This window comes from Protobothrops mucrosquamatus, unplaced genomic scaffold, assembly GCF_001527695.2.
Source record: "Protobothrops mucrosquamatus isolate PMUCROS unplaced genomic scaffold, P.Mucros_1.0 scaffold263, whole genome shotgun sequence".
Classification (NCBI taxonomy): Eukaryota; Metazoa; Chordata; class Lepidosauria; order Squamata; family Viperidae; genus Protobothrops; species Protobothrops mucrosquamatus.
This window is the reverse complement of record NW_015386610.1, coordinates 92,762-103,205: the sequence shown is the minus strand read 5'-3', so window position 1 is coordinate 103,205 and position 10,444 is coordinate 92,762. Positions and strand designations below refer to the sequence as shown.

Sequence of the window (10,444 nt, the reverse complement as noted above, 5' to 3'; positions counted from 1 at the left end):
TGTGGAGTCCTTGGTGCTCTCTGAGCTTAGTGCTCTTCTTGTGCAGACATTTCATTACCAAACTAAGTAACATCATCAGTGCACTGATGATGTTACCTACTTTGGTAATGAAATATTTGCAAGTAATCAACAAAGCTCAGAGAGCACCAAGAACCCCCACAGTTGAACCCTGAGCTACAAATATTCTCTTCTATTGGCACCTGTTTGTTTGTTTGTTTGTTTGTTTTAAAAAAAACCTCTAAACCAGACATGTCAAACTGCCGGCCCACGGGCCAGATGCATCATACTGAAACTGTGCCCACCCCATTGCCAGCAATGGGGGAAAAGTTGCGATACGTCGCGCAATGTCATGTGACATTGCAGGTTTGACATGCCTGCTCTAAACCCTTACTCAAGAGATAAAACTCAAATGATAGAAAATTGAATTTTGTTTGAGTGAAACACATTTGTTTGTTTACTTTTTTGTTGGTTGGTTGTCTCTCATAGAATCCCATAGTTTTCCTGTGGATATCTGGTGTTCCACAGAATACAGTTTGAAAAACTCTGCCCTATCTAGGGGATGGGGGTGGGGACTAGGAAACCTTTCTCATCTGAGCCCTGGAGAGCTGCTGCCAGTCACTGCAGACAATACTCAGATGGACATCAATAAGGCCAGGAAAGCTCTCTAAATGAGCAGCTGTCCTACTTCACAGGGTTGCTATGGGAATAAAATCGGAAGAGGAATGTTGTGTATGCTTTCTAGATCTGTTCCTGTGATTGTGATACTGGTTTGCTTCAATTTCAACAGATACTTTTGATTAAGGAGGAGTTTTCAGCATTTACTTTTCTCATCTTTTACCCTTCCAGAAATAGATTATCTGACTCTATCAGCAAGTTCCTGTATGCCCCCCTCGAGCCACGATTCGAAACATTACTGCATAACCACAAACTCAGTTTCTGAGTCCCTTGAAAGGGCCATTCTAGGGAATGAATTAATTAGAGTTTATGGCTGTGAAGGAGAGAGCTGGAAATTCGACAAGCCCTAGCTGCTCCCCAAACTTTCCACTTCAGATCGGGGAGTTTGCTATCCGTGGGTGGCGCCACTCCTCCCCATCGTCGCCTCCCTCCCGCCCCCCCCCCCCCCCCGCATTGGTGTCCCCTTGACACATCACGCGCAGGTCCCTTCGCGCTGGTTGCTGTCCACAGAAGGAGGTTCTGAAGGAAGGGAGTCATGCGGGGCGGGGGGCGACTATCCTCTCGTCCTTGGCTGCCGCTGCCGCCGCCGCCTCCTCCTCCTCCCCGCAAGCTGCGCTGATCTCTCCCCGCTTGGCTGCGGCCGCTGTTTTTGCAGCCATTTTGCACCAGCGGAGCCGGAGGCAGAGAGGACTGCTGCGGCGGACCAGAGACATGGGCTAAGAGCTGTTGCGGCACAGGAACTGGCACCATGGTGAAGAGGAAAAGCTCAGAAGGCCAGGACCAGGAGAGCGGCCGAGGGGTTCCGCTGCCTATCCAGACCTTCCTGTGGAGGCAAACCAGGTAAGGGAGAATAGGGGGCGCTGCCGGCTAAACCTCGCTGGGATTCAAGGGCCGGGGTTCAAGTAAGAATTGCGTGCTTTTCGCTCGGCTGTAGGTTCTCGATTCCAAGGGACCGAAGTCAGGGCTATGAGAAGCTACCTTTTTCTTTAAATAGTCCGCTCTGCTTTAGGGGGACAGTATTAGATAGCAGCAGAGATACGGAAACCTCGGACTCTTTGCTGCCCTCTCCTGGTGGTCTCTATTTGGGGGCTCAGTTAAGATACATCTATGTTCTTTCCATTCCCTCAGCCTGCAGCCTGATGTCTCTGCTGGCCATGTGCCAGCCCCGCATGCCATGAAACCACTTCCTCAGTGACCTCTAATAAGTCAGGGTTGCAGCAGGTGTCAGGGGATGTTGTGCTATCAGAAAACGTCAGAAAATCCATTTTGCAACTGGAGTCAATTGCCAGCATTGCACAAGAAGATACAGTCGAGCAAACTGTACCTGACCTCTGGAAAATCATCTCAAGTCCCATGAATAACCTCCCTCTTCCCCTCTTACTCCCCAATTGGGTGTGCTTGGAATTGCAGATTCAGTTTCCCATCTTCACGAGGGTTGAGAAAAGCCATAAAGTAATAATTGCTAAAATGGTTCAGCAAAATAATAAATTAACTTTTTGTATTAGTTTTAACATTGCCTGTATATATGCATTGTCTATCTATAAACATGCCTTCTTTCCAGTTAAAAATGAACATTAACATCCTATGGAAACTTGCCCCCAACTATTAAAAACTATATTTACCAATAATAAAACATTAACAATGGCAAGAATGGATCACAACAGGTTATTCTACATTTCTTAGAGATGTGATTTCCTAGTGTCTTTCAACTGACATAAATACAGTGCAATAAAAGATTTAGCTATTCATCTAATGTTTATGATAATGATTATGTATGTACAGTTTAAAGGATTTCTGGGAATAAAAGTCACTGTATAACAAGCACTTTATATTGCACAACAGAATACTCAGCTCATTCTTGCTGAAAATTACTTTAGTAACATAAGATTAGTTATTATCATAGAAGATAATAAGGTTGAATTAAGGATCTCATGACTCACCTCTTCAATAATTACAGGCTATACCTTCTCAGACTGTGGCCTGTGAACTGAACATTTCTTTGTTTCATGATTAGTAGGGATGGGGACACGTTGGCATTGTGTTATTGGAGGGTGGACAAGGACCATACTTTTGGTACCATCTAGCTTTATCATTCCCCTCCTTGCATCAGACTTGATTCAGATGCTCATCATCATTTTCCAATGTTGGTGGGGTATTGGATTATTTCTTATTTGATGAAAGTAAGTATTACACAAATTAGCTCAATTCGGGCCATTCTTTCTTTTTAAGGCATACGATAGACATTTTAGACAGCTGAATGATTATTCACTTCACGCTGTTGGCATTTTTGGGGACTTTTGCAGCCCCTGTCCTAATTATTAAAAAAATTAAGTGACTGCAGAAAAAACAAAATAGACAAATTAAAAAAAGGCAAGCTCAGAGCTGGTGCTGAGGATCTTGGGGTCCTGACAATGAACAACCTTACCAATTTGCCTTGACAATTTTGTGACGGGCCACATTTGTCATGACAACCATTTTGGGAGTGGGCAAGCACCATCGTATGGTAACCAGCTTACTTGAGCATGCAAAACACATGTTCAAAATCTCCAGTGTGTCTACAGGCCAGAAAATCTGGGACGCTACTGTTCAATGATATCACTTGTTGCAGATCTATTAACGCTACTAATTCCTGCTCATATGGAACCTGGAGAACCCAAGGACTCAATTAGTACCTCTTACTGAGTAGGACTTTTTTTGTTTTTATTTAGCTTCAATCCCACCCCATATCTATCAGGATATATATCACGTACAGGGAATGGCATAGGGCAAGGGTGTGCAACTTCCTTGTGGTAAGCAAGAAAGAAAAAAATGCCTTTCATTTTCAAAGGCACAGGGGATACAACTAATAATGCCATTATAATTTGGACTGATTATATCATAAATATTTAGCCTTTGGAGGAAGGGGTTCATGGGCCTAAATAGGTATAAACATTTTGCACTATTCAATTCTTCTATAGAAAAAATGACTTTATTTTGGCTGAGGATTTTTAAATGGTAAAATGATGCCTTTCTCAATCCTCTGCTATATTTAAGCCATCCTTTAGCATCTAACTTTTCCTCTCTGAGATCCTAAACTTTATTCAAAATGGATGCTGGAGGTCACATATCAGGTTCTGTACTTATGATGTACATTTGCTTGTTATAAGAATTGTACCTTGGAAAATGTTCTCCATAGCAGCCACATAAAGATACTTGCTAACTTTATAGCATTTCAAGAGCCCTGGTGGCGCAGAGATTCGAATGCAGGAATGCTGGCTAACTCTGCCCACAGCCTGGAGTTTGATCCTGATGGGCTCAGGGTTGACAGCCTTCCATTCAGTGAAGACCCAGATTGTTGGGGGCAATATGCTGACTCTGTAAACCACCAAGAGAGTGCTGTAAAAAGCACGATGGGGTGGTATATGCTATTGCTATTGCTATTTTGAAATGACACTATCTGACATCTATCGATTTAAACACACTCATACACTTACAGTATATAAACTAAATAACTGTGCCAATAAATCAAAATATTTAATTGTATACTATACTTAGAATCATATGTTAACAACATCTATGTCTTTTTTCAGTGCATTTTTGAGACCCAAACTGGGAAAGCAGTATGAAGCTTCTTGTGTGGTACGTGATTTTTGATGTTCTTGATTTACTGATGTGCATGAATTGCTTGCTTGTAACATGAAACTCAGGAAGCTATGTTCAACTCAATAGGTCAAACATACTACTCGTTTCACTATCAATAGTTAAATATTTGATTGAGGCAAGGCTGGATCCACATTTTCCCCTTTGAATTGTGTACTTTTTACTAAATGTAAATTTTAAGATTTTCACAACGATACTTGCAGGAAGAATACATATATAACAAACCTGATCAGACTGGATTTGTCCCAAAGAAATATATTAGAGACAACATTAGATATATATCGAATGTTATTGATAAGACAAATCTAACCAATCAAACAGTGGCTAGGATCGTTTTTGAGACAGAAAAAGGTTTTGACAATCTAGAAAAGTCTTTTATGTTTGAAGTTTTGAAAAAGATGAGTTGTGGCTCTTACTTTTTAAATAGCTACAAAGCATTTTTAAAAGGAAAAATGCTAAGCTATTAATAAAATATTTTTATTAAATAAAATAAAAATAGGATTTTTATTGGAACAATGTACCATGCCAAAGGGAACAAATTAAAGTTGTCCCATCTCCTTCATTATTTTTACTAACAATAGAATCATTGGCAATGAAATATATTGAGAAAAATAATATTTCAGAAATATTGTCTTTCTTATTGCTGCTATCACAAGGAATATTTTACCAAGAGTTAACTTTCTTTTACAAAGGATTGAAAATAATAGATAATGAACTACATATACTCCAGCAAGACAAGATTATGTTTAAGATTTTACAAGATTGGAAATAGAGTTGAACAGGATTCAGTAGGACTGAAATAGCACAATAGTTGGTGGCTCTAACTTTTAAATAGTACTAAAATGCATTTTGCTTAATTTGAGCTATAGAGTGGATTGTATCTGCTTATGATCCAACAAGTTCCATGAAAGGGGCAGGACTTCCCTATGTTCTGTCTAAATATCTTTTTGAGGCAGCCAGTTTTGTGTAGAGGTTAGGGTAGAAACCAGGAGACCAGGAGTTCTAGTTCTAGTTCTGCCTTAACTACAAAAGCCAGCTGGGTGACCTTGGGTTGGGCACTTCCTCTCAGCCCTGGGAAGGAGACAAGGGCAAACCACCACTTCTGAAAAAACCTTACCAAGAAAGGTGCAGGGACTTCTCCAGCTGTGTGCCAAGATCACTAATAACATAAACAAAACAACATAACAAAATCTAGGCTGATACAAACAGAAATGAATAGTTTATAAGGTATTATGCAATAATACTGAATAACTTGGTTAAACAAGACTTCCCATCTCTTGCTTTGATATTAAATGATTATTTTTATTAAGAGGAAAACTCAAAGAAATTTGCTCATTGAAGAAGTAACAATTTGTTTAATTGCAAGATTAATAAGACAAAAGATAAAATCTTTAAGATTTTTTTTCTCAATGACCTTATTATCTTTGAATATCATGTTTATCTTTCCTCACGTCTTCAGGCCAAAACTAACATGAAACTACTCATTCTAAATACAATTGGAATGAGCTACCCCCAGAGATCAGGGTGATCCCTGATCTCCCTTCCTTCCGCCGCGCCCTTAAGACATGGTTATTCCAACTTGCAGGACTGGCCTAGGGGAAAATTTTAATGGGGGTTTTAAAGCAATTTTTAAATTAACTTGACCAAATTACCAATATTTGTTTTTACTTATGTTTTTAACTGTAGTTTTTTGGGATTAGTGTTTTATCTGGTTGTTAGCCGCCCTGAGTCCGCAAGGAGAAGGGCGGGATATAAATTAAATTAATAAATAAATAAATAAATAAATTGGTCTTAATTATCCTTGATAATTAGAATAGCTAAGGGAGAGATGCTCTTCAGTATTGTATATGCTTCGGTCATAATCTCTTATATAATTTACAACAACAACAATAATAATAATAATTTATTAATTTATTAATAATACTTTATTATTAAATCCAGAGCTTTATATATTTTCCAGTATTTCCTTCTGCATCTTTCTGTGTCCTGCCCCTTCTTCTTGTACACCTATCTAATGGAGAAGAAATTTGTTGTATTCTTCATATTTTTATAAGCAGTTTATTGTTTAGTGTGAGTTGTACAATGAAATCTTGTCTTGAATGCACTCATTCTTGAAACCAATTTAATATCTTGTATTAACTGGCTTATATATAAATGCTTCCTTTAAGGATATGATCCATCTCTTTCAAACATTCATTTGATTATTTTCATTTAATTGATAACCTCTAAGAGGATAAATAGATTCATTATTTTGCTCCTCATATTCTCTCATTTTCTAATTTCTCAAAACTATTGTATTATATACACTGGTAAAAGTTGTAGAAAGTGTTTAAATATATAAGAGAGTAGGAAAAAAATAAATATTTGAGGTATTGATATATTGTGAATAATTTGCAAATTTCAGAATAACATGTAAATTGTAAGAAAAGTCAGGCAAAATCCATATACCAGTTATTGGATTTTTGCTGATTTTTTTTTAAAGCAAAAAATCATATAAACATCTTCCTCTTAAGATTTTGCTGGTCTCTTATATTATTGTTCTTTGAACAGTCCAGTAACACAATTTCCCCAAGTTTATTTAGCTTTTGGCTATTGCCATATTTAGAATCAAGGTTTTTTTCCCCCAGGATTCATCTAATATAATTTAGCCAAGAACAAAAGGTCTAGGAGTAATTTGAAGGATTTAATTCCTTTGGACATGAACTCACACTCCAGTTACTGGATATAACTTATTTCATTTCTATTTCCAAATATGGAACCAGAAACATCTGCCATCCACTATAGATTCTTGGGTGTCTTTATCCCAGTGAAATGGGAGACAGTTTTGGGTACTAACTGAAAAAAGTCATGTGAAGGCAATGGCTGGCCAATTGACAAGAGGATGAGGGCTGGGGACTAAGGGAAGGAGGATAGAGCAAACCTGCCAATTAAAAAGAAAAATCTCTGAGCAAAAAGCTCTGAGTTTCCACATCTGTTCAAATTCTAGCAAGCCAGTGTCCACAAGGCTTTAAGCAAAGATCTCACTAGAGGAAACCTCAACAAGAATTCAATGAAAGTCCTCTGCAATTATAGAAATGTGAAGATAGAAGGCAGAGAAAATTGGTATTTAATTCCTAGTTGTGAAGACTGAATGGTCTGAAGTATCTGATCAGACCTGCTTCTGAACAGATATTTAACAAGGCTGTGTATCCTGAAAAATAAAGTTAATTGATTCAAATAAGATGATTCTTAAACCAGCATGCTCTTTTGGAGAAAAAAAAGGGGGGATTAAATTTAATGAATAGCAGAGACATGCTATGATTGGATGAGATATAAAACATGACTTTCTAGTTATTTTCAAATTGTCATCCCTCTGAGGTAGCCCAAGTCAGGAAATAGACTCCATATGAAATACTAGAATTGTCCTTTATTGGTAAAGGCTATAATAACAAAATCTTGAAAAAAACTGATTGTGTGTTCCCTTTCCTTCCTCTTATACTAGAGTTAAGACAGAACCAAATTATTTTTCTTGCTAATATTCTCACGTTTTCTCAGCCTTAAGCCATGTTTGGCTAACCACCTCCTTCCTTCCCAAGGTGATCTCTGCGATTATCTACAGAACATTTGCCCAATGCTAGAATATAGACAATTAGATACTTCCCCCTCAAAAAACATCACACCAGTGTTAAAGGCTTTGAATATGTTCCTTGCTAAAATTTATATCCCAGGGAGTCCACAGAGATTTATTTATTATTTATTTATTTGCAATGTTTGTAACCTATCTTAACTTGAATATTCTGGATATATAAGAAGAAGCAATAAAAAGAACCGAAGACAACCCACCTCAAAACAATCCTAGACAACCAAACAGAAAATCAAGAACACATAGAATAACAGCTTTATAAAATGTCAGGTGTGTGTGTGGACGGGTGCTGCACAAGGGGAAGCAATGTCCATGATGGGTTTTTGGGTGATGAAATGTGGTCATTGTGCATTTTGGTTGCATGATGTTGAGCAATGGGGATGGTGGTGGCATTTAAGTCCTCAAATTCCTGAAAATAATTTTTAAATTTACCCAAAATCTGCCTTTTCTGATGAGGTCAACCCATTACTAAAAGATTACCAGCTAGTTACTCAGGAAAATAAGTTATGATCCACAACCAAGATGGCTGCTGGTCTAGAGAAAAAGGCAGAATAAAAATTTAGAGATTGATGAATACTGCAAGTTTTCAAGAAATGCAGAATATTATAGGAGTCATTTTTTCCATATTCGTATCCTTTTTCTTATTGTTATAGCTTTCTCCTATTTTGTCTTCTCATGGTTTGGGCCTATCTCCTGTTCTCAACTTCTGCTGCACCTGCAGAGAGAAAGGTGCTGCTTTGTCATGGACATGACCATCGTATCAATATTAAGCCCCTTCAGGGTAGGTTAAGATGATCTGCCCTGTTTTCCAGGACTGTTGTTCTTGTAATTTTTCCAAGGCCAGGGAGAAATAACCATAACCAATGAGGATTACATCAGTTTTTAAAAAAATGAGTATATCCTGTGTATTTTTATGAGTTGCCGAGCTAAAGCCACTGAAGTACAGTATGTGATGGTGCACTATTTTTAGAATATCCCTTTTCTATTTCTCATATTTCTCACTATACTTGCATTATTTAAAGGTCAACCGCATTTCCCCAGCAAGACAGGATACTGTTCAGAACTGCCAGTTGCAAGGACAGTGGCAGTAGACCAAGGGCTGTGTGATCCGGGCTGCAGCCCTCAGATCAGAAAATGATTAATTGAAGCTTTAGATAAAGGATTGTGGAGGGAACTTTATAAAAATATGAAAAGGGCTTGCCTTTGTCTCAAAAAAATAGCAGTTAGCTAAATGGTCAGTTGTTTTTCTGTCATTATTTTCTGAAGAAGGGAATACAGATCTAACGTGATATATTTAATGCCCAAACCATTCCTAAGAGATTTTTCTGGAAAAAACATACAGTAGAAGATTGATGGCTTGCAGTTCCTATATTACTAAAACATCTGTTTCTGCTCAATGCTAACAAGTAGATAAAAAGGTATTCTCTTGCAGTAGATAGTCCTTCTACTAGTGAAGCAGTCATCACTTCTATGGCTTGCCTTCAGAAGTGGGTGCTCCATCTCTGGAGATTTTTAAAAAAACACTGGACAACCATTTGTCTGGAATGGTATAGAGTCACCTGCTTGAGCAGGGGATTGGACTAGAAGACCTCAAGGTCCCTACCAACTCTTTTATTTTGTTATCCCTGCACTGAATCCAACATGCACTAATTGGGAACACATTTAGTCAAGGGGAGCCCACTATTTTCTGAGTAAATGGTTCTGCTGTTAAATTAAACAGGATTTTACCCCATCATTCAGTCAGAATTTGCCATCCTGTAATTTAAATCTCTTTCTACATATATTTATTCTTCATACTGGATAAGATAGAACAGAGTTTGATTTTTTTATGGATGATAACTTTTCTGGTATTTGAAGAATGCTATCAATACCCCCTCCCCATGTTGTTATTGTTGTTTTCTCAAAGCTAAATACTTCAGTAGTCCTTTCTCAGAGAAAACATACCTACCCATTCCATCATTGTTTGTAGGACTTAGTTCTAGTTCCCAGATCATATTAGTTGTATTTTTGTGAACTTGATCCAGTTTCTTTGAATCCTTTATAAAATATGATGCCCAGAATTGAATACAATTCTTGATGTTGGAGGATCAAGTGGAACTATTGCTTCCTATGAGCTGGAAATTATATTTTTTTAAAAACATTTTTTTTTGCATCTATATCATTTTGCTGGTTCATATTCAATCCTATTCTACTATAGGACTACTCATAACTGCTCCAGTTTACTTGACTGGAGGCTATTTTAACAGATTCCTCATCCATCATTTTTAAGTAAGTAGCTGTTTCTGAAAAATTATCAAATGCTGCCAAACTCCTACTGATTTTTTTGCCTTCATAGAGTAACATGATTCCCCTGCAACTTCATATTTCAGTTAACACTTTTAAACTATCTATCAACTTGGAGATGAGTGAAATAAGAGTAACTCAGTTGATCAGGAGGATAAAAGTAGATATCTTTGTGACAATGTAGGAAGGTTTGGACAGTGCTTTTTTTCTAAAAAAAAAAAAAAA

The 10,444-nt window shown here is 37.7% G+C and overlaps 1 protein-coding gene across 1 annotated transcript in view; it reads left to right on the top strand.

Annotated features, from left to right (window-relative positions):
• Nucleotides 1-1,423: 1,423 nt before the first annotated feature.
• LOC107286248 (protein unc-80 homolog) overlaps nucleotides 1,424-10,444 on the top strand; it is a gene marked incomplete at its 3' end in the record, with an annotated part of 101,153 nt that continues 92,132 nt past the window's right edge. Inside the window, 2 exon segments of the mRNA XM_029283891.1 lie at nucleotides 1,424-1,515; nucleotides 4,245-4,293. Coding sequence (XP_029139724.1) covers nucleotides 1,424-1,515; nucleotides 4,245-4,293 — 141 coding nt within the window.